This window comes from Bos indicus, chromosome 3, assembly GCF_029378745.1.
Source record: "Bos indicus isolate NIAB-ARS_2022 breed Sahiwal x Tharparkar chromosome 3, NIAB-ARS_B.indTharparkar_mat_pri_1.0, whole genome shotgun sequence".
Classification (NCBI taxonomy): domain Eukaryota; kingdom Metazoa; phylum Chordata; class Mammalia; order Artiodactyla; family Bovidae; genus Bos; species Bos indicus.
The window spans coordinates 19,147,761-19,168,962 of NC_091762.1; the positions used below are offsets into that span (position 1 = coordinate 19,147,761).

The following is a 21,202-nucleotide window of genomic DNA, read 5'->3' on the forward strand; positions in this document are numbered from 1 at the left end:
TAATCTTTTTACAGCATTCAAAGAATGGAGTGCAAGTGTTTCCCCTCAGCCCCCCAGAAGTATGAAGATAGAACCAGATCAGCCCCCAGGAAAGGAAGAACCAGTTTTTTTAGATGCTAACAATTCTGGCAGAGAACTCCGAGAAAAGAGGGAAGAATTCAGACAAAGAAGACAAAGAATTCAGAAGACCTGCCAACTAGGTCTGAGGACTAACTAGGAATAGGGGAGGTGGAGAAGGTGGCTATGGTGGAGAGGGTGGATAAGGGATAGTGGGTGGCAGGGGAAACTGCCCAACAAACATGAGGCCTCCTTGTTTGGGAAGCACCAAGGTTGGGGGCGGAGGTGGGAGAGTCTTGGCAGAGGCTTCCCTGTGAGGGACAGTGTTCAAGACCTCCTCTGGGAGCCACTCAGGAACCAAAGCACCCCTGCCCCCAAGGCACGTCAGTAGTTCGTCCTGGGGACTGAAAAGGACTTGCCCTCATGGCGCTCACCCCACCCTCACTCCTTCATGACTGAGCAGCTGGAACAATACCCACCAGGGCCAAAGGACATGATTCCATAACCATATGATCATTCTGTGTGGACACACTCCAACCTAAGGATGCCCGTGGCCCTGAGGGCAGGAGTCCTGGGCACCTAGCAGCTGTTGGTTACGCCACCATCGCCTATATTCTGAGAGCCCATGAACTTGGCCCCTGAGTCAGTTCAACAGTTAGTGAAACCCTGTTTCAGAGTTTTCAGGGGAGAAAGGGCTCAGGTATCCCGGGAATGGGTGTTAGACATTTAACATACTCTTTAAGAGGAATGTGATCTTACTTTGTGCCCAAAGCTGGGAAAGCAGATGTGAGTGTCCATTGGTTTTGAAAGAACCACCGCTCAAGAAACTTTCTGGATTTGGGAAAGAGGGTATCCCAGGTGCTGGCCTGGCCATGCCTCTGAGCCCACCCTGAGCATGAGCACACCATGCACACACACACTTTCAGGATTTGTCACTTTCTGAGCTTAGCAGTCCTGCCTCTCTCTGCCTTTTCGCATTTCACAGTCCCAGCTGAGCAGCAAGGGGGAGCACTCACATTTCTGGGAGGACCTTAGGTTCCCCTCCACTGGCCTATATTCTTCGGGACCCCCTCCTTCAGCCCAGGGACCACACCAGGCAGCAGTGCTTGGAGCCAGGGCCTGCCGATCAGCTCACCTGGACACCAGGTCCCCTGCCACAGCCCTGCCTTACCGGTGTTATTCTTCTACCAGGAGGACATCCCACCAGCCCACCGCCCTGGTTCCCTCTGGACAGAGGACTTAGCAACCACTGCTTTTACCTCCACCCAGGGCCCCAGGCTTGGGAAAACAGGCTTTTCTCCTGTCTCGGCCAGTCTGAAGCTGACCTTCCCTGTAACACTTTGCACCCAGAGCAAAAAACAAGAACCTTAGAAACTGGATAAAGCAAAATCCTGAAGCAGCATAGAGCCAAATGACTCATCAGTTTCAACATATGACAGTTATTTTCCTCTCCAAAGGGCCCACCGTGGGCACCCAGAGTATAAAATGAATCTCAGGAAGGCCCCTCTGAGAGGAAGCCAGGTAAAGATAACTGATCTAGTAATACTCAGAGAGAAGAAAGCTGGAATAGACAAACAAGAAACTTCTGGAAGACCGAAGTAAGAAAGGCTCAGGAGTGAGCTTAGAATCAGATGGCATAATCAGCAGCCTGCAGGCCAAGTCCAATCAGAGATGTCAAGTCTGGCTCATGCAAATTTTTTTAAGATTTATTTATTTTTAATTGAAGGATAATTTGCTTTACAATATTGTGTTGGTTTCTGCTATACATCAGTATGAATCAGCCATAGGTGTACATATGTCCCCTCCCTCTTGAACCTCCCTCCGACCTCCCACCCCATCCCACCCCTATAGATTGTCACAGTGGCTCCTGAAAAATTGTTATACATTAGTTGCAATATTATAAGGTTTAATATAATAAAAGTCTGGATTTGCAGAATTCCCTGGTGGCACAGCGGGCAAGAATTCGCCTGCCAGTGCCGGGGATATGGGTTCGATCCCTGGCCTGGGAAGATTCCTCGTGCTGCAGAGCAGCTAAGCCCATGTGGCACAACTACTGAGCCCACGTTCTAGAGCCCGAGAACCACAACGACTGAATCTGTGTGCTGCGACTACTGAAGCCCACACACCTACAGCCTGTGCTCGGCAGCAAGAGAAGCCTCCGCAAGGAGAAGTCTGTGCGCCACAGCGAAGAGTAGCCCCCACTGGCTGCAAACAGAGAAAGCCTGAGCAAAGCAACGAAGACCCACGGCAGCCAAAAAATTAGTTTTCTAAAAACTACTTAACAGGTCTGGATCTGTGCTGGCTTTTTGGGAAAATGCAAAAAGCTGGCAACTGGGCCTGGGTTCTATTATGGCAACCTTTGAATGGAACATGGACAGGGCAGCCCCCTCTAGGGTTCCTTGAGTTTGCCCATCACTTTTTGCTGTGCACAATGGTTCCTGCCCAGCCTGCCCCTCTGAGGCTTAACTCATGAGAAGGTCAAGAAACCAACATCTCTGAAGGCAGGGCCAGCCTGGGAAGGAGTCTGGAAATTAACCATGAACTTGATAGGGAGAGGTGCAGCCTTCCAGGAGGTGCCCTGTGTGAGCCTACAAGGCCAAATCTTCAGGAGGGATTTGAGTTTGCACTGGACGATATAGCAGTGGCATCTAGGAAGGCTATTAGGGAAGTTCTTTCCTCATCTAGAAAGGCTAACAGGGGGTTATCTCAGACAGAACCCTTCCAAAGTGCTGGGAATCCCCCATCCTGGCAGGGAGCCGCCAGCCCTGCTGGCTATCAGGAGAGGTCCACAGCCTGTCCCGAATGATCTGAGAAGGCTTCCAGTGCCCCTCAAGATGAGGAAGACTTTGTAAGATTTCTAGAAATGTTATAATTTTCCTCTTAAATATCTTGAAACAACACAAAAATCTTTAACAAACAAACAAACAAAAAACATGTCCTGTGAACTTGCTTGCCAGGCAGCAAGGAAGGAAGGCAGGCTGGGGAAATGAAGTACTATTGCCTCTTGGTCTTTTGAGGGAAGGGAACTGGAAAAGAGGCGAGTGGTTGCAGGTTTACATTTGGGAGGACCCAGGGCCAAGAAGGGATCTGATTAACCTACCTGTGTTGCTTCACCCCAAGCCAAAGAAATTTCTGGTTCAGTGGTGTGCTGGAGCCAGTGCTTACCAGCTTCCAAGAACTGATTGAGCACACCTTTTCCCAACTTCATAGTCAGGGTCAGTGGCCTCATACTGGTAGCTTGCGATCAGCCACCATAGGAATATTTACACATGACATGGCCCCAGAAGCATAGCCTGGGCCTGACCTGACACGTGGTACACAGGAGAACCAACTGTGGTACACCAGTAAGCGGAAAGGGATCAACAACTCCTAGCAGAGAGTGTGTGAAAGTGTTAGTTGCTCAGTCATGTCTGACTCTTAGCAACCCATGGACTGTAGCCCACCAGGCTCCTCTGTCCATGGGATGCTCCAGGCAAGAACACTGGAGTAGGTAGCCATTCCCTCTCCATGGGATCTTTCCTACCCAGGGATTGAACCTGGGTCTCCTGCATTGCAGGCAGATTCTTTACCATCTGAGCCACCAGGGGAGCCCCCTAGCAGGGAGTTCAGTTCAGTCACTCAGTTGTGTCTGACTCTTTGAGACCCCAGAGACTGCAGCACACCAGGCTTCCCTATCCATCACTAACTCCCAGAGCCTGCTCAAATTCATGTCCATCGAGTCGGTGACGCCATCCAACCATCTCATCCTCTGTCGTCCCCTTCTCGTCCCACCTTCAATCTTTCCCAGCATCAGGGTCTTTTCAAATGAGTCAGCTCTTCACATCAGGTGGCCAAAGTATTGGAGCTTCAGCTTCAGCATCAGTCGTTCCAATGAATATTCAGGACTGATTTCCTTTAGGATGGACTGGTTAGATCTCCTTGCAGTCCAAGGGACTCTCAAGAGTCTTCTCCAACACCACAGTTCAAAAGCATCAATTCTTTGGCCCTCAGCTTTCTTTATGGTTCAACTCTTATATCTATACATGATTACTGGAAAAACCATAGCCTTGACTAGATGGACCTTTGCTGGCAAAGTAATGTCTCTGCTTTTTAATATGCTATCTAGGTTTGTCATAACTTTTGTTCCAAGGAGCAGGCGTCTTTTAATTTCATGCCTGCAGTCACCATCTGTAGTGATTTTGGAGCCCAAGAAAATAAAGTCTGTCATGGTTTCCATTGTTTCCCCATCTATTTTCCATGAAGTGATGGGACCGGATGCCATGATCTTAGTTTTTTGAATGTTGAGGTTTAAGCCAGCTTTTTTACTCTACTTTTTCACTTTCATCAAGATGCTCTTCAGTTCCTTTTTGCTTACTGCCATAACGGTGGTGTCATCTGCATATCTGAGGTTACTGATATTGTGAGATGAATGCAATTGTGTGGTAGTTTGAACATTTTTTGGCAATGCCTTTCTTTGGGATTGGAGTGAAAACTGACCTTTTCCAGGCCTGTAGCCACTGCTGAGTTTTCCAAATGGGAGGGGAACTCTAATTGGTAGCATTTGCTGGTTTATTTATACAACAGAAGCTGCTGCTAAGCTGCTGCTAAGTCGCTTCAGTCATGTCCGTCTCTGTGTGACATCATCGACGGCAGCCCACCAGGCTCCCCCGTCCCTGGGATTCTCCAGGCAAGAATACTGGAGTGGGTCACCATTCCCTTCTCCAATGCATGAAAGTGAAAATTGAAAGTGAAGTCGCTCAGTCGTGTCTGACTCTTAGTGACCCCACAGACTGCAGCCCACCAGGCTCCTCCGTCCGTGGGATTTTCCAGGCAAGAGTACTGGAGAGGGGTGCCATTGCCTTCTCCACAACAGAAGCTAGCAAATGCTAATTATAGTTTTCCTCCCTGCTATGCTGTTCTTAGTCACTCAGTCGTGTCCAACTCTTTGCAACCCCATTGACTGTAGCCTGCTAGGCTCCTCTGTCCATGGGATTCTCCAGGCAAGAATACTGGAGTGGGTTGCCATTCCCTTCTCCAGGGGATCTTCACAACCCAGGGATCGAACCCAGGTCTCCCACATTGCAGGCAGATTCTTTACTGGCTGAGCCACCAGGGAAGCCCAAGAATACTGGAGTGGGTAGCCATTCCTTCTCCAGAGGAACTTCGAAACCCAGGGATCAAACTGGGGTCTCCTGTATTGCAGGCAGATTCTTTATCAGCTGAGCTACCCAGCAAGCCCCTCTCCTCCCTGCTGCTGCTGCTGCTAAGTCACTTCAGTTGTGTCCGACTCTGTGCGACCCCATAGACGGAAGCCCACCAGGCCTCCCTGTCCCTGGGATTCTCCAGGCAAGAACACTGGAGTGGGTTGCCATTTCCTTCTCCAATGCATGAAAGTGAAAAGTGAAAGTGAAGACGCTCAGTCATATCCGACTTTTATCGACCCCATGGACTGCAGCCTACCAGGCTCCTCCGTCCATGGGATTTTCCAGGCAAAAGTACTGGAGTGGGGTGCCATTGCCTTCTCCGCCCCTCCCTGCTAAGAGGTGTTAATCCCTTACCACTTACTAGCACACCACAGCTGGTTCTTCTGTGCAAAGGTCAGGCCTCCTCTATGCTTCTGGGGACATGTCATATCTCACTCAGAAAAGCCTCCAAACTCAACATTCCCCTACAGGATCCCAAACAGGAAATGCAGGAGGCAGACAGCAAGCTAAATAAGAATCCAACAGGAGTTCTGAATTATGCTGAACCTTCACTGACTTCCCTCTGTTTTCTAATTGCTTATCCTGAGACTCCAGGTCTGGAGAAAAGCGTTTTCTCTGCACTGAATGTTCTTTGTTCTCTGAGCTGAGTTCACACAGAAGGAGAAGGGCTGTAGCCAGCCCCATGTTCAAGGCACTAACCAAGCACCTTTCCACCTCGCTGGATAGCTGACTACCCAGCCCACGTGTGGGAAGTGCTCTGTGTAGCAGAAAGAATCCACAAGATGTATGAAATAGTGGGAAAGGAGTTCAAAGAGAGGAGAAGAGTGCTTTCTCCACAATCTTAATTTTTCTCTTCCTAGATGGCCTTGGACAACAACATCCTCCATCCTACATGAGCCATCAGAATTCAACACCTCATGTACAATTTTGCCATCACCATAGATATTCTCCTCAGATATCTTTCTTTCTAGTTACTCTCCATCTGTCATACCCTTGATCTCATTATATCTTCTCTTAAATATCACAGCCATTGCCAGATCTTCATTTTTTAAAAAAATTTTCTCTCTCCTCCCTCTCAGCCGGGAAATGAAGGCTAAGCATCTCAACCACTGTCCTTCAAATTCCCTGTATTCCCCTGGACCACACTGTCTAGATGAACCTTGGAAATGATCAATTCACAGAAAATAAAACTTACACAAGAAAGAAAATGGAACTATAGCATATGGCAAGGCTGAGAAGAAAATTTACATAATCATAGTGATGTCAGGTTTTGAAAGTTAATTTAATCAAAAGCTGCAGAACAACTAAAGTAGGAGGGTGCTTATAGGAAGAATTTCCTGTGTTTTCCCTTTGCTCACACACACACACTCCCCTTGCTCTCACACACACACTCTAATGTCCGATGTGTGGGGTTTTCCTCCTCACCAAGCAATTCTCTATGACACCAGATGGATGCTCCATAATTTAAATCTGACACTAACCAAAGTTAGCACAGACCCCACGGGTTAAAGGCTTAGTCCCACAAGACTGTGCCCCACCTCAAATGCCGGTCACCACGTTACTCACAACTTCTGTCCGACTTGGCTACAAATCAGATCTTCCCATGACCACTCCTCTCCTTAGATTTGATCATTGGCTAGAACAGTTTATCAAATTCAGAAACAGTTTTACATTTATTGGCTTATGATTTATTAAAGGGTATTATGAAAGATATAGATGAACAGATGAAGAGATATGTAGAGCGAGATTTGGAAGGATCCTGCAAAGAGTCAGACACAGCTGAGCAACTGAACTGAACTGATCATAGAAGTTGGAGTGTGCCTACCTGCAAGCTCTCCAAACCCTACACTTCTGGGGTTTTTATGGAGGCTTCTCAACTGGTAAAGAATCCACCTGCAATGAGGGAGACCTGGGTTCGATCCCTGGGTTGGGAAGATCCCATGGAGAAGGGAATAGCTACCCACTCCAGTATTCTGGCCTGGAGAATTCCATGGGCTGTATAGTCTATGGGGCCACAAAGAGTCAGATGTGACTGAGCAACTTTCACTTTCATCACATAAGGATGATGAATCATAAACTCAGTCTCCAACCTCCTCCCCGTCCTGAAAGATGGGAGGTGAGACTGAAAATTCCAAGCTTCTAACCAAGGCTTCATCTTTCCAGTAACCAGCCCCCATCCTGAGGCTCTCTGGAGCCCACTCAGAGTCACCTCATCAAAACAAAAGATTCTCCTATCACCCAGGAAATTTCAAGGGATTTAGGAGCTCTGTGTCAGGAACCAGACAGTGAACCCAGGCAATGAAACAAGGATTTCCTTTCCTAGATTCAGCTACTGATTCTTCTTGGGACGACAGCCCCTGCCTTCTTCTCCCAGGGCAACATTCCTGGGATCAGCTCCCAGCATCCAACACTGCCCCCGCAACTCCCATGAATCCTTCTCCTCCCTGCTCCCTTTTCCTCTGCCTCCTCTTCAGTCTGTCTATGTTTTTTTTTTTTAAGTATTTATTTGGTTCCTCCAGGTCTTAGTTGCAGCATGTGGGATCTGGTTCCCTGACAAGGGATTGAACCCAGTCCCCCTGCATCGGGAGCATGGAGTCCTAGCCATGGGACACCAGGGAAGTCCCCCATCTACCCTTTCTAAGATTCTTCTTTTCTCTCCTGTCTCCTGCTCAAGTCTCATATTCCAAATCAAGTATTGCACATACTTGCAAAGCTGCTGGCAGCTTTGATGGAACTTTGTTGGCAAAGTAATGTCCCTGCTTTTCAATATGCTGTCTAGGTTGGTCGTTTTTCCAGTAGTCATGTATGGATGTGAGAGTTGGACCATAAAGAAAGCCAAGTGCTGAAGAATTGATGTTTTTGAACTGTGGTTTTGGAGAAGACTCATGAGAGTCCCTTGGACTGCAGGGAGATCAAACCAGGCAACCCTGAAGGAAATCAACGTGAATATTCATTGGAAGGACTGATGCTGAAGCTGAAATTCCAATATTTTGACCACCTGATGCAAAGAACTGACTCACTGGAAAAGACCCAGATGCGGGGAAAGATTGAAGGTGGGAGGAGAAGGGGACGACAGAGGATAAAATGGTTGGATGGAATCATTGACTCAATGAACATGAGTTTGAATAAGCTCTGGGAACTGGTGATGGACAGGGAAGCTTGGCGTGCTGCAGTCCATGGGGGTCTCAAAGAGTCAGACACGACTGAGCAACTGAACTGAACTGAACTGAACATAGAGGCTGGCAGACGGAATGAAGGAATGTTCAGGATCGCCGAGGCCTGGGGCAAGGCAAAGGGCACACAGGAATGAAGATGCCCTATTGCCAGATCTTTCCACTTATCTGGAGGTCTGAGGCCTTCTGCTCTCTATGAAACTCCTTGTTTTTAAATATTGGCAACTGGTTCAAATATTTATGATTAGACCCAGAGACTGAATCAATCAAAAAACTGAGTTCCCCCAGTCCTTGAAGAAGTTTCATTCCAAACCTTGACAAGAGTAAGGAAAATACTTATATTCTAGTCTTCTAGGGCAGCTAACTACAGAAGGTGGGATAAAATCTTTAAATTTCCATGTTTATTCTGGTGAATTAAATTCTGGGACTTTTAGTTGAAAATTGGCAGTTTTAATTCAGTAGAAAAAATACCACCACCGAAAAGAGTTCGCACCCTTGCAGACTGAGCACCTCTTCCCCACCCCACTCAAAGCTGGCTCTTTCCTAGACTTGTTTTTGACAAAACCTGTGCTGCCCTGCTCCCCATCTCACTCCCCAAACTGTCTGCTGCCAAAACTCCACCAACATACACAGATTCTCCATCAACAACCTCCAATCAAGGATCAGACCTCCCTTTCCTTTCTGGGAGTATTATTGGGTTCTTCCCAGAAAAGCTCCAGGGCAACTCTCTGAAGTTTCATATACACTACACTATTTTCATTAAGTACTCTTTTGCTCCTCAGTTCAAATATTTCTGAACTGAGGCCAGTCCTGCTCTGCATTCATGCCCAAGCAGCACCTGCCTCTCCCCAAGGGCTGGATGGGGCTCTGCACCAGCTAGAAGCCCCAAGCATCTGTGGGTGTTGCATCAAATGAGCCCAGCCTTGCCTAGTCATCTGTGGTGGAAGCTTGTTAATAAAAGCCTGAGACAGGAGAGAGGCTTGTCTGAGAGGCAGTTGCACCGACAGCACCAAGAAGCAGCTGGAGAGCATTCACTGGCCTCGCTGCTACAGCCCTGCAGCTCAGCGTTCAGTCATGCTACGGAGAGGCTTCCAGGCGGCAGTGATACTTGGTCACCATGGAACTCTTCCTGGTGCCACCCACCTCCTGCCCAGATTCAACCCTGCCTCAGCCTTCGGATCCTCCATGGAGTCCCTGGTGAGTGAGTTCTCAGTTCAACCAAATGCACAGCCCTTCTGGAGCCCAAGGATATAGCTGTTGTTCTTGTTGTTGTTGTTCTGTCACTAAGCCGTGATTCTTTGTAACCCCATGGACTGTAGTCTGCCAGACTCCTCTGTCTATGGGACTCTTCAGGCAAGAAAACTGGAGCAAGCTGCCAGGGAACTTCTCCAAGGATCCTCCCGACCCAAGAATCAAACTCAAGTCTTCTTCATTGAAGGTGGACTCTTTGCCATCTGAGCCACCATGGGGACCAACCCAAATCTCCTCTTCCTAGATCATGGCCAGGGTAGGTGAGCAGCTTTTTGGGAGCTATTTGATTTGGCAAAGGAAACCAAGTAGCCCAGCTCCCAAACTAAGACCACCAGGTCACTTTTCTCCTGATCTGAATCTTGTGTGGCCACCCATCACTTTCCTCCTCGGGGCTCAGACTGTTGGGACATCCGCATGTGACGGATGCTGTGTGTGGCCTTAGCAAACAGCTGGTCTGTTGCCCATGGCTGCAGTTGGTGCATGAGCATGTGGTGCCACAGAGGACTCCTCTTCATCCCATAGAAGGTACCGCACCACTGCAGGTGCCCAAAACATGTTTCAGAAGAGCCCCCACTCCCCACTTCGCCGTTGTTACTCACTTCAGGGTGAGGACAGCTGTGGACAGAGCTGAAGTAGCCCCTGAGGTGAGTAATGATGGTCCTCACCTGTGGTCCCTCTCCCGCCCCCCCCCCACCCACCCCCTGAGGTAGACAGTTGCTCAGAATGAGCTCTGAGCTTCCCAGGTGGCATTATTGGTAAAGAATCCACCTGCCATGCAGGAGACAAAAAAGACACAGGTTCGATCCCTGGGTTAGGAAGATCCCCTGGAGGAAGGCACAGCAACCCACCCCAGTATTCTTGCCTGGAGAATTCCATGGACAGAGGAGCCTGGCGGGCTGTGGTCCATGGTGTCGCAAAGAGTCGACACAACTGAAGCAACTTAGCACACACAGAAAGAGCTCTAGGCCAACCATCAGCTCACATGCTCATAAGTTTGGCAACCTTACCCATATTTCCTCAGTTTTCCCATCTGTACAGTGGGACTAATACTAGCCATTCTCAGCCTCAAAGAACAGCTCCAGGTGGTTTTCATTTTTGTTCTTGTTTGGCTGCATTGGGTGTTAGTTGCAGCACATGGGATCTTCTTTGCGACACACAGGATCTTTCATTCTGGCACTCCAACTCTCTAGTTGTGGCACAGGCTCAGTATTGCAGCACACAGGCTTAGTTGCTCCTCAGCATGTGGGAATTTAATTCCCTGACCAGGGATTGAACCTTCAACCCCTCCATTGCAAGGTGGATTCTTAATCACTGAACCAGCAGGGAAGTCCCTTCTCAGGTTTTAAAACAGGGCAATTATACTGCACCATCAAAGAGCTGCTGCCTCTAATTGTCAGCCCCAATGCCTTTCCTTCCCTTCCTTTGCACATTAGTGTCCCCTAGCCTGATAGCTCAGTTGGTAAAGAATCCACCTGCAATGCAGATCAGATCAGATCAGTCACTCAGTCATGTCTGACTCTTTGCGACCCCATGAATCGCAGCACGCCAGGCCTCCCTGTCCATCACCAACTCCCGGAGTTCACACAGATTCACACCCATCGAGTAAGTTATGCCATCCAGCCATCTCATCCTCTGTCGTCCCCTTCTCCTCCTGCCCCCAATCCCTCCCAGCATCAGAGTCTTTTCCAATGAGTCAACTCTTCGCATGAGGTGGCCAAAGTACTGGAGTTTCAGCTTTAGCATCATTCCTTCCAAAGAAATCCCAGGGCTGATGTCCTTCAGAATGGACTGGTTGGATCTCCTTGCAGTCCAAGGGACTCTCAAGAGTCTTCTCCAATACCACAGTTCAAAAGCATCAATTCTTCAGCACTCAGCCTTCTTCACAGTCCATCTCTCACATCCATACATGACCACAGGAAAAACCATAGCCTTGACTAGACGGACCTTTGTTGGCAAACTAATGTCTCTGCTTTTGAATATGCTATCTACGTTGGTCATAACTTTCCTTCCAAGGAGTAAGCGTCTTTTAATTTCATGGCTGCAATCACCATCTGCAGTGATTTTGGAGCCCAGAAAAATAAAGTCTGACACTGTTTCCACTGTTTCCCCATCTATTTCCCATGAAGTGATGGGACCAGATGCCATGATCTTCGTTTTCTGAATGTTGAGCTTTAAGCCAACTTTTTCACTCTCCACTTTCACTTTCATCAAGAGGCTTTTGAGTTCCTCTTCACTTTCTGCCATAAAGGTGGTGTCAGATATGCAGAGCATATCTGAGGTTATTGATATTTCTCCTGGCTATCTTGATTCCAGCTTGTGTTTCTTCCAGTCCAGCGTTTCTCACGATGTACTCTGCATATAAGTTAAATAAACAGGGTGACAATGCAGGAGACCCAGGTTCAATTCCTAGGTTGGGAAGATCCACTGGAGAAGGGATAGGCTACCCACTCCAGTATTCGTGGGCTTCCCTTGTGACTCAGCTCATAAAGAATCCGCCTACAATGTGGGAGACCTGAGTTTGATCCCTGAGTTGGGAAGATCCCCTGGAGAAGGGAAAGGTTACCCATTCTGGCTTGGAGAATTCCATGGACATGGGGTCACAAAGAGTCAGATGTGACTGAGTGGTTTTCACTTTTTCCCTTGCCTGATCACTCTCAGGAGTCCCCAGGGGTCATTTCCCTCAACACTGACAGAAGGGATTGAGAAGCCCAAGAACCCAGGAGCTGGGTTACATTACGTACAGGTACCGCAGCCCAAACCACAGCCCACCTTCCAGAAAGCCATCTAGTCTCCCCAATCTTTCCTGCCCAGGTCTCAAGATTCTGTCAGGAGATGAAAAAGAGTAAGAATTATGCCCTCCCCAATGCCAGCTGGGGTCCAGACATGCTGAGCCTGTATCATGAATTCCTGGAGAAGACCAAGACCAATGGCTGGGTCAGAGTGCCTTCCTTCAGATCCAACAGAGACCACATCCAGGGGTTCAAGCTCCCACTAGACTTATCAGCTAACTCAGGTAAGGCCTGGCCTAAGAGCAGCCCTTGGCAGGCACATGCCCCAGCCCACTGGAATCAGTTCAGCCAGCCCCTTTTCCCAAGGCCAGAGACTTTTGGGGAGGAAATTCACAAGCTCTCTGCCAGTTCTCAGCCAGAAGTTCTTTCTGACAAGTCCACCTCTCACGATGCAGCCCCAGGCACATGGATGAGGAAAGCGTCCTCTCAGCCCCTGCCCCCTCCTCCCCTCCTCCTGGGGGATGAGAGCACCCTAGTAACCACCTGTGCTCTCAGCCCAGAGTGTACCCACCGGAGAACCGCTGCCTCAGCCCTCCACCCATCTCCCTTCTCACCAGGGATGCTTGCCTTACTGTCAAGCCTTATCCCAAGTCCTCCTCCCCACCCCACAAAGGTCTGAGGATTCCCCCTTGCCCACTGCAGACCTTCCACACCGTCCCTGTTCTGCTAAGCCCAGAGACTCCTGAAACACCCACATGTCAGAGCAATAGAGCTTTCCACTTTGATCTCTCTGCATGTGCATGGACTTGGACGGGTTAACATGTCTCTCTCACTCACATAAGTGTTCTTCAAACCAAGTGCCGACTGGATGGTCCATTCAGTTTATGGAAAAAACAAAGTTGCAACAAAAATTTTTGAAGACTTTGGTTTTCATCCAAGAAGGATATGGTTCTTATAGTTGCCTTGAGGGGAAAAAAAAAGCAGTCAGAACTTTGGGGGATTCATATCCACTTATTTTTCTGTTCCGTATTTTTATTTTGGACTACATGTGAATTAAATGCCTTACATTTTAATTTTCAATGTTTCAGTTCAGCTCAGCTCAGTCGCTCAGTCGTGTCCGACTCTTTGCGACCCCATGAATCGCAGCACGCCAGGCCTCCCTGTCCATCACCATCTCAGTGTTTAAGGTCTCTTAAAGTCTGACTTGTCTCTGACCCTACATCTACTCTCAGCCAGGGAACTTCGTGAGTGTTTCTTCCTCAAGATTCAGGGCTCCCAGAGGACAGGGCTGTGTCCCCTCAGACCGAAGACCTTGAGGACAGGTCGGAGCCTCACTCTCCAGTTGAAAACTCCCCAAGAGCAGAGCCCACATGTCCTCTGGTTCTCTCCTCAATGGTGTGCCAGAGGCCAGCTCCATCTTTGCTGCTGAATGACTGACCCTGCCTCCTGACTGGCCCCTCTGCCCTCACACACTCCCTCCTTCAGCTGTGTCACTGCCCATCTCTCCCCAGACAAGAGTGACTGGCGCCTCTTCACCAGGTGTATTGAGAGGGAAGGACAAGGCTACGAGTATGTCATCTTTTTCCAACCATCCGAGAAGAAGTCCATCTGTCTTTTCCAGCCGGGCCCCTACCTGGAGGGAGTCCCAGGGTAAGATAATGGGCTAACCCAGGGGGGACATCTTTGGCTGCTTCCTGGGCTTGGCCAAGGTGGTGCATTAGGCTCGGCCAGCCTCTGGGCTCTGTACCTCTGTCTAGGGAGGTGGGTGGAGAGTGGGAGGCACTGGGCTTCAGTCTCGCAGTGTCAGATGTGGAAGGATATTCTGTCATCTGGTTCAGTCCCCATTGGGCAGATAAGAGACAGTCTCCTTATTCCAGGCCTGGGAATTTTTCAGTAAGAAGGGGCCTTAGAAGCCACTCTGAGAGGAGTGTAGTGGACTCAGAAGATGACAAGGTCTGGAGTTAAGGGCCAGGCTTCCAGTCCTGCTCTGCCACTGCTTGTATGAAGACCCCAAGCAAGCAATTTAACCTCTGTCTCCTGGCCTTCAGTCTCCCGGAAAAGACAATGGCAACCCACTCCAGTATTCTTGCCTGGAAAATCCCATGGACAGAGGAGCCTGGTGGGCTACAGTCCATGGGGCTCTACAAAGAGTTGGACACAACTGAAATGACTTAGCATGCATGCACTTCAGTCTTGTTACCTAAATCTTGGGGCAGTAATATCTACCTCCCAGAACAGCTAAGAGAAATGAAGGGCCTCGGTTTATGGACTCATATGTATGGTTTATGTACTCATAAACCATAAAGCACAATACAGCTATCAGGCTATCTCTCCAAACTTCACCTTTGCCCAGTGGGCAAACTGAGACGCACAGAGGTAAATGATCTTGCCCAAGGTAGCACAGGCAGTTAAGGTCAGATCCAGGACTCTAACCCAGGAGGCGGGACTCCAAATCCATCGCTTCTTCTGTACTCCACTGCCTCCAAACTGGGAAGAGACCCAGGAAAGAACTCACACTGGACGTAAATACATTCACGCTGGACATAAATACACATTCAGACGGGCCCTGAGCCTCTTGCTTAAGGACACTGGGTCACCAGGTCCACATTTGTCTGCCTTCTTGATCCCTGTTCCTGCTTTAGACAGTCACTGAAGGCTAACTGTGGAGTCAGAATCCTTGCAAGGGAGAGGAGAGAGGGGAGGGAAGGAGAAACGTAAGGGTCCCAAGACCTGAGACAGACTGAGTTGCAGTTAAACAGAATTCAAAGAGATTATTAGATGTCAGCACCTCTGCAGGCCACAGATTCTGACTGCATCCCTTTCGTCACCTTGGCCATCCTGAAGGTATCTTCCATGGGGACTTCCACATGAGTGCGTGCAGACACTGGGGGACTAGGTCAGAGCTCTACCCAGGCCACGGGTCCCCTCCCTTATGAAGAGGAAAACCCCCCAAAGGGGCAGGGATAGGGTGGAATGTGGCCTTTTATTTAGGGGCTCATGGAGGTGGGGCTGGAAAGGCAGAAGAGGACCCCTCGACACTGAGGCTAGAAGATTGAAGGGATCCAAGATGGGGTCAGCACTGAATTAGAAACACCCAGGTCAGTCTATCTCCCTGTGTAAGGAAAAATCTTGTACTTCCTGCTGTCTTTCTTTCCTGTGAGCCTCTTTCACTCTCACACAAAACACTTCACTTCTGACACTTCAGTCACCAAATGGCTGGAAGCTCTCCCAATACCAAGAAATTCTCTGTGACACCAACTGGGTGGGGAGCCTACGATAGAACTCCATTCTGACACTGTCTACCTGGAGATAGTGTCAGACCCCCCAGGTTAAACGCTCAGTCCCACAAGACTGCTTCCACCCTTCTTTAGATGCTGATTGCTAGTGTAGGTGCACAGGTTACCCACAATTTCTGATCTGGCAGTAACTGATGGTTCCCAGTACACTTTACTCTGGTTGGATGAATTTACTAAAACCATTCACAGAACTCAAAGAAACACTTACTTATGTTTACCAGTTTATTAAAGATATTGTAAAGGATGAACAAGCTTCCTTAGTAGCTCAGTCAGTAAAGAATCTGCCTGAAGTCCAAGAGACCCAGGTTCAATCCCTGGGTGGGGAAGATCCCCTGGAGAAGGAAATGGCAATCCACTCCAGTATACTTGCCTGGAAAATCCTGTGGACAGAGGAGCCTAGCGGGCTACAGTCCATGGGGGTCACAGTCAGACACAACTGAGCAACTAAACCACCACCAAAGGATGAACATCCAGATGGAAGAAGTCTGTAAGAGAAGGTCTGGGAACACGTCGTGAGTTCAAGAGCTTCTGTCCTTGTGGAGTTGTGGTGCATCATCTTCCTAGTGTGGATGTGTTCGCCAACCCATACTAACTGGAATTCTTATGAAGGCTTCAACACATAGGTATGATCCATCATTAACTTCACTTTCAGCCCTTCTCCCTTCTCAACAGAACTAGAGGTTGTGGCGGCAGGACTGAAAATTCCAAGCTTCTAAATGGCAACCCACTCCAGTATTCTTGCCTAGAGAATCCTGTGGACAGAGGGGCCTGGGGGCTGCTGTCCATAGGATCGCACAGAGTCGGACACAACTGAAGTGACTTAGCATGCACGCATGCATTGGAGAAGGAAATGGCAACCCACTTCAGTATTCTTTCCTGGAGAATCCCAGGGACAGAGGAGCCTCATGGGCTGCCGTCTATGGGGTCGCACAGAGTTGGACACAACTGAAGCGACTTAGCAGTAACAACAGCAATCATGGCTTGGTCTTTCTGGTAAAGAGCCCTCAACCAGGAGCTCACACAGAGTCACCTTGTTAGAACAAGAGACATTCCTATCACACAGAAAATTATGAGGGTTTCAGGAGCTCTGTGCCAGGACCCAGGGGCAGAGACCAAGATCCCCTGGAGAAGGCATAGGCTACCTACTCCAGTATTCCTGGGCTTCCCTTAAAAGAATCTGCCTGCAAAGCAGTAGACCTGGGTTCAATCCCTGGGTTGGGAAGATCCCCTGGAGGAGGGCACGGCAACTCACTCCAGTATTCTTGCCTGGAGAATCCCCATGAACAGAGGAGCCTGGTGGGCTACAGTCCATGGGGTCGCAAAGAGTCTGGCACAACTAAGCAACTAAGCACAGCATATATACATATTCTCTTATCTTACAAGTACCCGTCCAGCCCCAAGGCAATGAGGCAGGGTAGAATAACTGACCAAGAGCTACCCTGGAGCATCTTCACACTTGCCACTGGGTCCTGGGCCCTGAACAAAGAGGGAAGAGCAGGCGTACTGTTCTTTGGCTACAACTCTTCCCCTATTTCAAGCCATGTGGGAAGGGAACTGGCTAGAGGCGTATGTAAAGTTTTATAAACACTACCTCATTTGATTTGATGGGACACAAATTATTTTTATTCACAACTCACAGTGAGAAAACTAAGACTCAGAAAGGTTTAGCAACTTGCACAAGATCAAACAGGTAGTGAAGGTGGAGCAAGGAGTCAAACCAGGCGGGTGTGGTTGCATGGCCCCCAGTACTTTCCACCAAAGGGAGCAGAAGCAGGGGTGTGGGAAGCTGGCTGGTGGCAGGCACAGCAGGGTAACCCGTGATAGCACAGCAGGGAAGCTGACCTGGTCTGTGGAGAATCGGGGTCACATTGTTGAAAGTCAGAAACTGGAATCTCTTTCGAGTTATCTGCTTTCTAAAACTCGGTGCCTCGCTATTTTCCCCAACTCAACCAGCAATGGAGCTTTGGCATGAAGAAAGTCAGGTTACACAAGTGAGAACAAGAATTTGCACCCTCTAAATAAAGCAAGTGTTTGCAGCATCTGCTGAAGCTGGCTCTCAGCTTTCCACAGGCAGTGCCGCTCGGGAGTCCATCTTGTCATCACTGAATAGATCCTAGGTCAAGTTTCATGGTTACCCATCTTGAAAATGTGGGCTCAACACTGGCCAGAGTGACTGGTGAGGTGAGAGCTGCCCAAGGTCAGCTTAGAGACTAAAGCCCAAAAGTTCAGGGATTTTTCCATCCCCTGAAGGAGTGCACTTTTCCAAACTACAGTAATAGCTACCAGCAATTAGGTAATGAATCAAAAAAAGGCTTCTTCCATTCATTCTATCAGAAAAACGTTTTTTTCCTGGTGAAATACAATAATGGTATCAGTGGTTGCTAACACAGGCTGTAGTAACATGGAAGAAAAACCAGCTGATTTTGACTGGTTTGATCAGACAGGATCCAGATCCATTTCCTTTCCTTTCCTGGGGAAAGATGGAAGTGGGGGAGGCGGGGGTGGTGGTTTCTGTCTCTGGCCTTACTCCCTGCCCCTTCCCCCAGGTTTGTCCACGGAGGGTCCCTGGCAGCCTTGATAGATGAGACCTTTTCTAAAACTGCTTACCTGTCTGGAGAGGGGCTATTAACAGTAAATTTCAACATCAGGTTCAAAAAGTAAGTATGGGGTACTTCCCTGGCAGTCAAGTGGTTAATACACCTCACTTCCAATGCAGAGGGTGTGGGTTCAATCCCTGGTCAGAGAACTAAGACCCCACGTGCTACACGGTGTGGCCAAAAAATTAAACAAACAAACAAAAAATCAGATCATTTTTTTTAAAGTAAGTACAGATCTTTGGGGTGTGGGCCATTGAGGGGGCAGTTGGGGTGCAGAAGACCTGTCATGCTCCTTCCCCAGCCACACAGTCCCTTGGTCCCCTGGCCAGATCAGAACTTCTGCCATGCAACTCTGGTTGCTGGCAGATGGGCCCTGAGCCGGGAGCCATTTAAGTCCTTGAGACAAGGTAAGATGAAGAGAAGTTTGGGGGAGGACAGAGAGTTGAGGGGCAGGGCCCAGGGGCTTACATGAGCGGGGGCTAAGCCACCTCCTCTCCCAGCTTGATTCCCCTGGGCTCTCTGGCTGTGCTGAACGTCAACGTGGAAAAGATCGAGGATCAGAAGATGTACCTGTCCTGTGTCACCCAGAGCAGAGATCAGCAGACAGTTTACGCTAAAGCCTCAGGTAAAGAGGACCTCAGCCCCGGCCCCTGGCCCTGTCCTGCTGGCGCTATGCCCGGAACAAACGGAAGGGGGAATGCTAAGGATCCAATCACAAGGTGGGCTCCAACTGTTTAGAGTGGGATTGGGACCTGCTGTACACACAGGCAAAGTGAGGAAAAACCTAATTAGAACTTTTTTTTCCTGTATATGAGTGGCCCAGCGTGTCGCACAAAGACAGGACCCAGATACTGAGTAACTGGGTACCAAAGCTGTGAGCACCCCATCAGCTCCTGCCATCCGTGCCCTGGCCCCTGCCATTTGGCTCACCCTTCTCTTGCAGGCACTTTCCTCCAGATGCACCTGGAAGAGGATTCATCTCGACAATAGACACAGTGCCTTCAGGAGAGCCTAGCAACGACCACCTTGCCTACCAGGGACCCACCGCAGAGCAGGGAGGGGTGCTCAAGAAGTAATGGGTGAAGTGAAGGGGGGTGCTTTCCTTGCATAAATAAAGTCTCACAGCCCTGTTCTCAGTCCAAGACGCTCCTATAGTTGAAACTCAAGATTCTCCCGGGGCCTCCCACATACCCACTTTCCCATTCAGCACCAAGGGAAGCAGTGTACTGAGGCCTGCCAGGCGCTGGGTGAGGTGCCAGGCTCACAGTGATGAAAGACAAGGCCCTTGGTCTCAGCATGCACGGCGCAGGGCGGGGAGCAGAGCACCCCCGTCTGCTCCTCCCACCCCGAGGCCCTGGTTATGACACAAAGGAAGGAGAGATCAACTTTCCTCTAGGAAAGCAATCAGAGGTTTTCTAGAGGAAGCTGTGCTTGAACTGAGTCTCAAAAGTTAAGTGATGTCCACCAGGCAGGCAGGGAAGAGGAGGATATTCTGAACAGGGGGCTAGTCCAGGCAAAGGTACAGTGACTTTGGAGAACAGCAAGGTGCTGAGTGGGCAGGAGTTTAGGGAAAGAGAAGGGGGCAGGGCAGGTGCAGGCCATGGAAGGTGCCTTAAACCGAGCAGTGGACCTTGAACTTTGTCTTATAGGAAACAGGGATCCTTTAAAGGGTTTGGGCTGGAGCATGGCATAAAGTTTTGTTTTTTGGAAAGATGACTCTGGTGACAATAAGCGGTCAGCAAGACTGAAGGTGGGAGCACTGGTTAGGAGATCCCTGTGGGGCTCCAAACAAGAGATAGTAAGGACCTAACATGGTTCAAAGCAATGAAGATGAAATATGAAAATATTGCAAAGAGTACAGTTTCTGGCTTGATGGTTCCAGGCAGCATCACTGGGCATACAGGGGAGCAGGCATGAGGTGGAGGGAGATACTGAGGTCAACTTCTCACGAACTGAGCTTGAAGTACCCATGGAACCTCCACCATAGGGGGAGCAGCAGCAGGAGCCCTGGATATTATCATTTGGAACTCAGAATTGATTACATACTGACTCAGTCTGTAAGTCATCAATATAAAAACTGACATGGAATCCCACGGAGTAGATTATGCAGAATGAAAGTGAGGAGGAGCCAGAGAGCATGAGAGCGACAAGATGAGAGAGGAAGGAAGGACAGGGAAAAGGGTCAGTGACAGAACATGTGGCCACACTAAGGCTTAAAGCTGGGACAGAGAATCAAACACCCACTAAGGAGGCCAAGAATAGGACAGGTGGGAACGTCGTTAGATCAGCAATATCAAATGCTAAAGAGAAAGCGGATAAGAATTAAAAAGAGGCCTTTGGACTTGGCAGTAAGGAAGGTGGTGGTCTTTTTTGCCAGGAGATAGGAGCAAAATCTAGATTGTGGTAGATGAAAAATGAATGGGAATGACAAACTGAATGGAGATGAGTCTTTCTGGGAATTTTGTTGATGTTATTATGTTATTTAAAGAAAGAGATTTAAGTGTATTGAGGAGAGAGGTGTCATCTCGCAGAATAGCCATCTGGTCTTAGGGCTGGATCAAGAGCACAAATGGTGGACTTTCCTGGAGGTCCAAGGGATTCTTAACCGAGAATCCACCTGCCAATGCAGGGGACATGGATTTGATCCCTAGTCCTGGAAGATCCCACGTGCTGAGGGGCAACTAAGCCTGTGGGCCACAACTACTAAAACTCTGATGTCCACAAGTGGACACAAGTGGAGGCAGAAGAACATCAACATGACTCTGAGACCAGAAGGAAGGAGTTGGAGGGTGGTACAGAGAAGGATTAGAAGTTGACAGGAGCACCTTGACTTTCTCAGTGAGGTAGGAGGCAAGGCCACCAGTGGAGAAAGAGGTCTGGAGGAAGGGCAATGATTTGCATAAGCCACAGTGAGGA

The 21,202-nt window shown here is 49.0% G+C and overlaps 1 protein-coding gene across 1 annotated transcript; it reads left to right on the plus strand.

Annotated features, from left to right (window-relative positions):
- Positions 1-9,193: 9,193 nt before the first annotated feature.
- On the plus strand, positions 9,194-19,416 carry THEM5 (thioesterase superfamily member 5). The gene is made up of 6 exons (XM_019958367.2): positions 9,194-9,610; positions 12,476-12,677; positions 13,905-14,043; positions 18,236-18,346; positions 18,787-18,911; positions 19,230-19,416. Exons 1-6 carry the CDS (start codon positions 9,488-9,490, stop codon positions 19,274-19,276), a joined length of 747 nt encoding a protein of 248 aa, XP_019813926.2. The 5' UTR covers positions 9,194-9,487; the 3' UTR covers positions 19,277-19,416.
- Positions 19,417-21,202: the final 1,786 nt, after the last annotated feature.

Excerpts from the sequence above, each read along its gene's own strand:
- THEM5 (XM_019958367.2), top strand. The coding sequence starts at position 9,488 with ATGCTACGGAGAGGCTTCCAGGCGGCAGTGATACTTGGTCACCATGGA. Across the intron at positions 12,678-13,904 it reads AGACTTATCAGCTAACTCAG|ACAAGAGTGACTGGCGCCTC; the intron begins GTAAGGCCTGGC and ends ATCTCTCCCCAG. Across the intron at positions 18,912-19,229 it reads AGTTTACGCTAAAGCCTCAG|GCACTTTCCTCCAGATGCAC; the intron begins GTAAAGAGGACC and ends CTTCTCTTGCAG.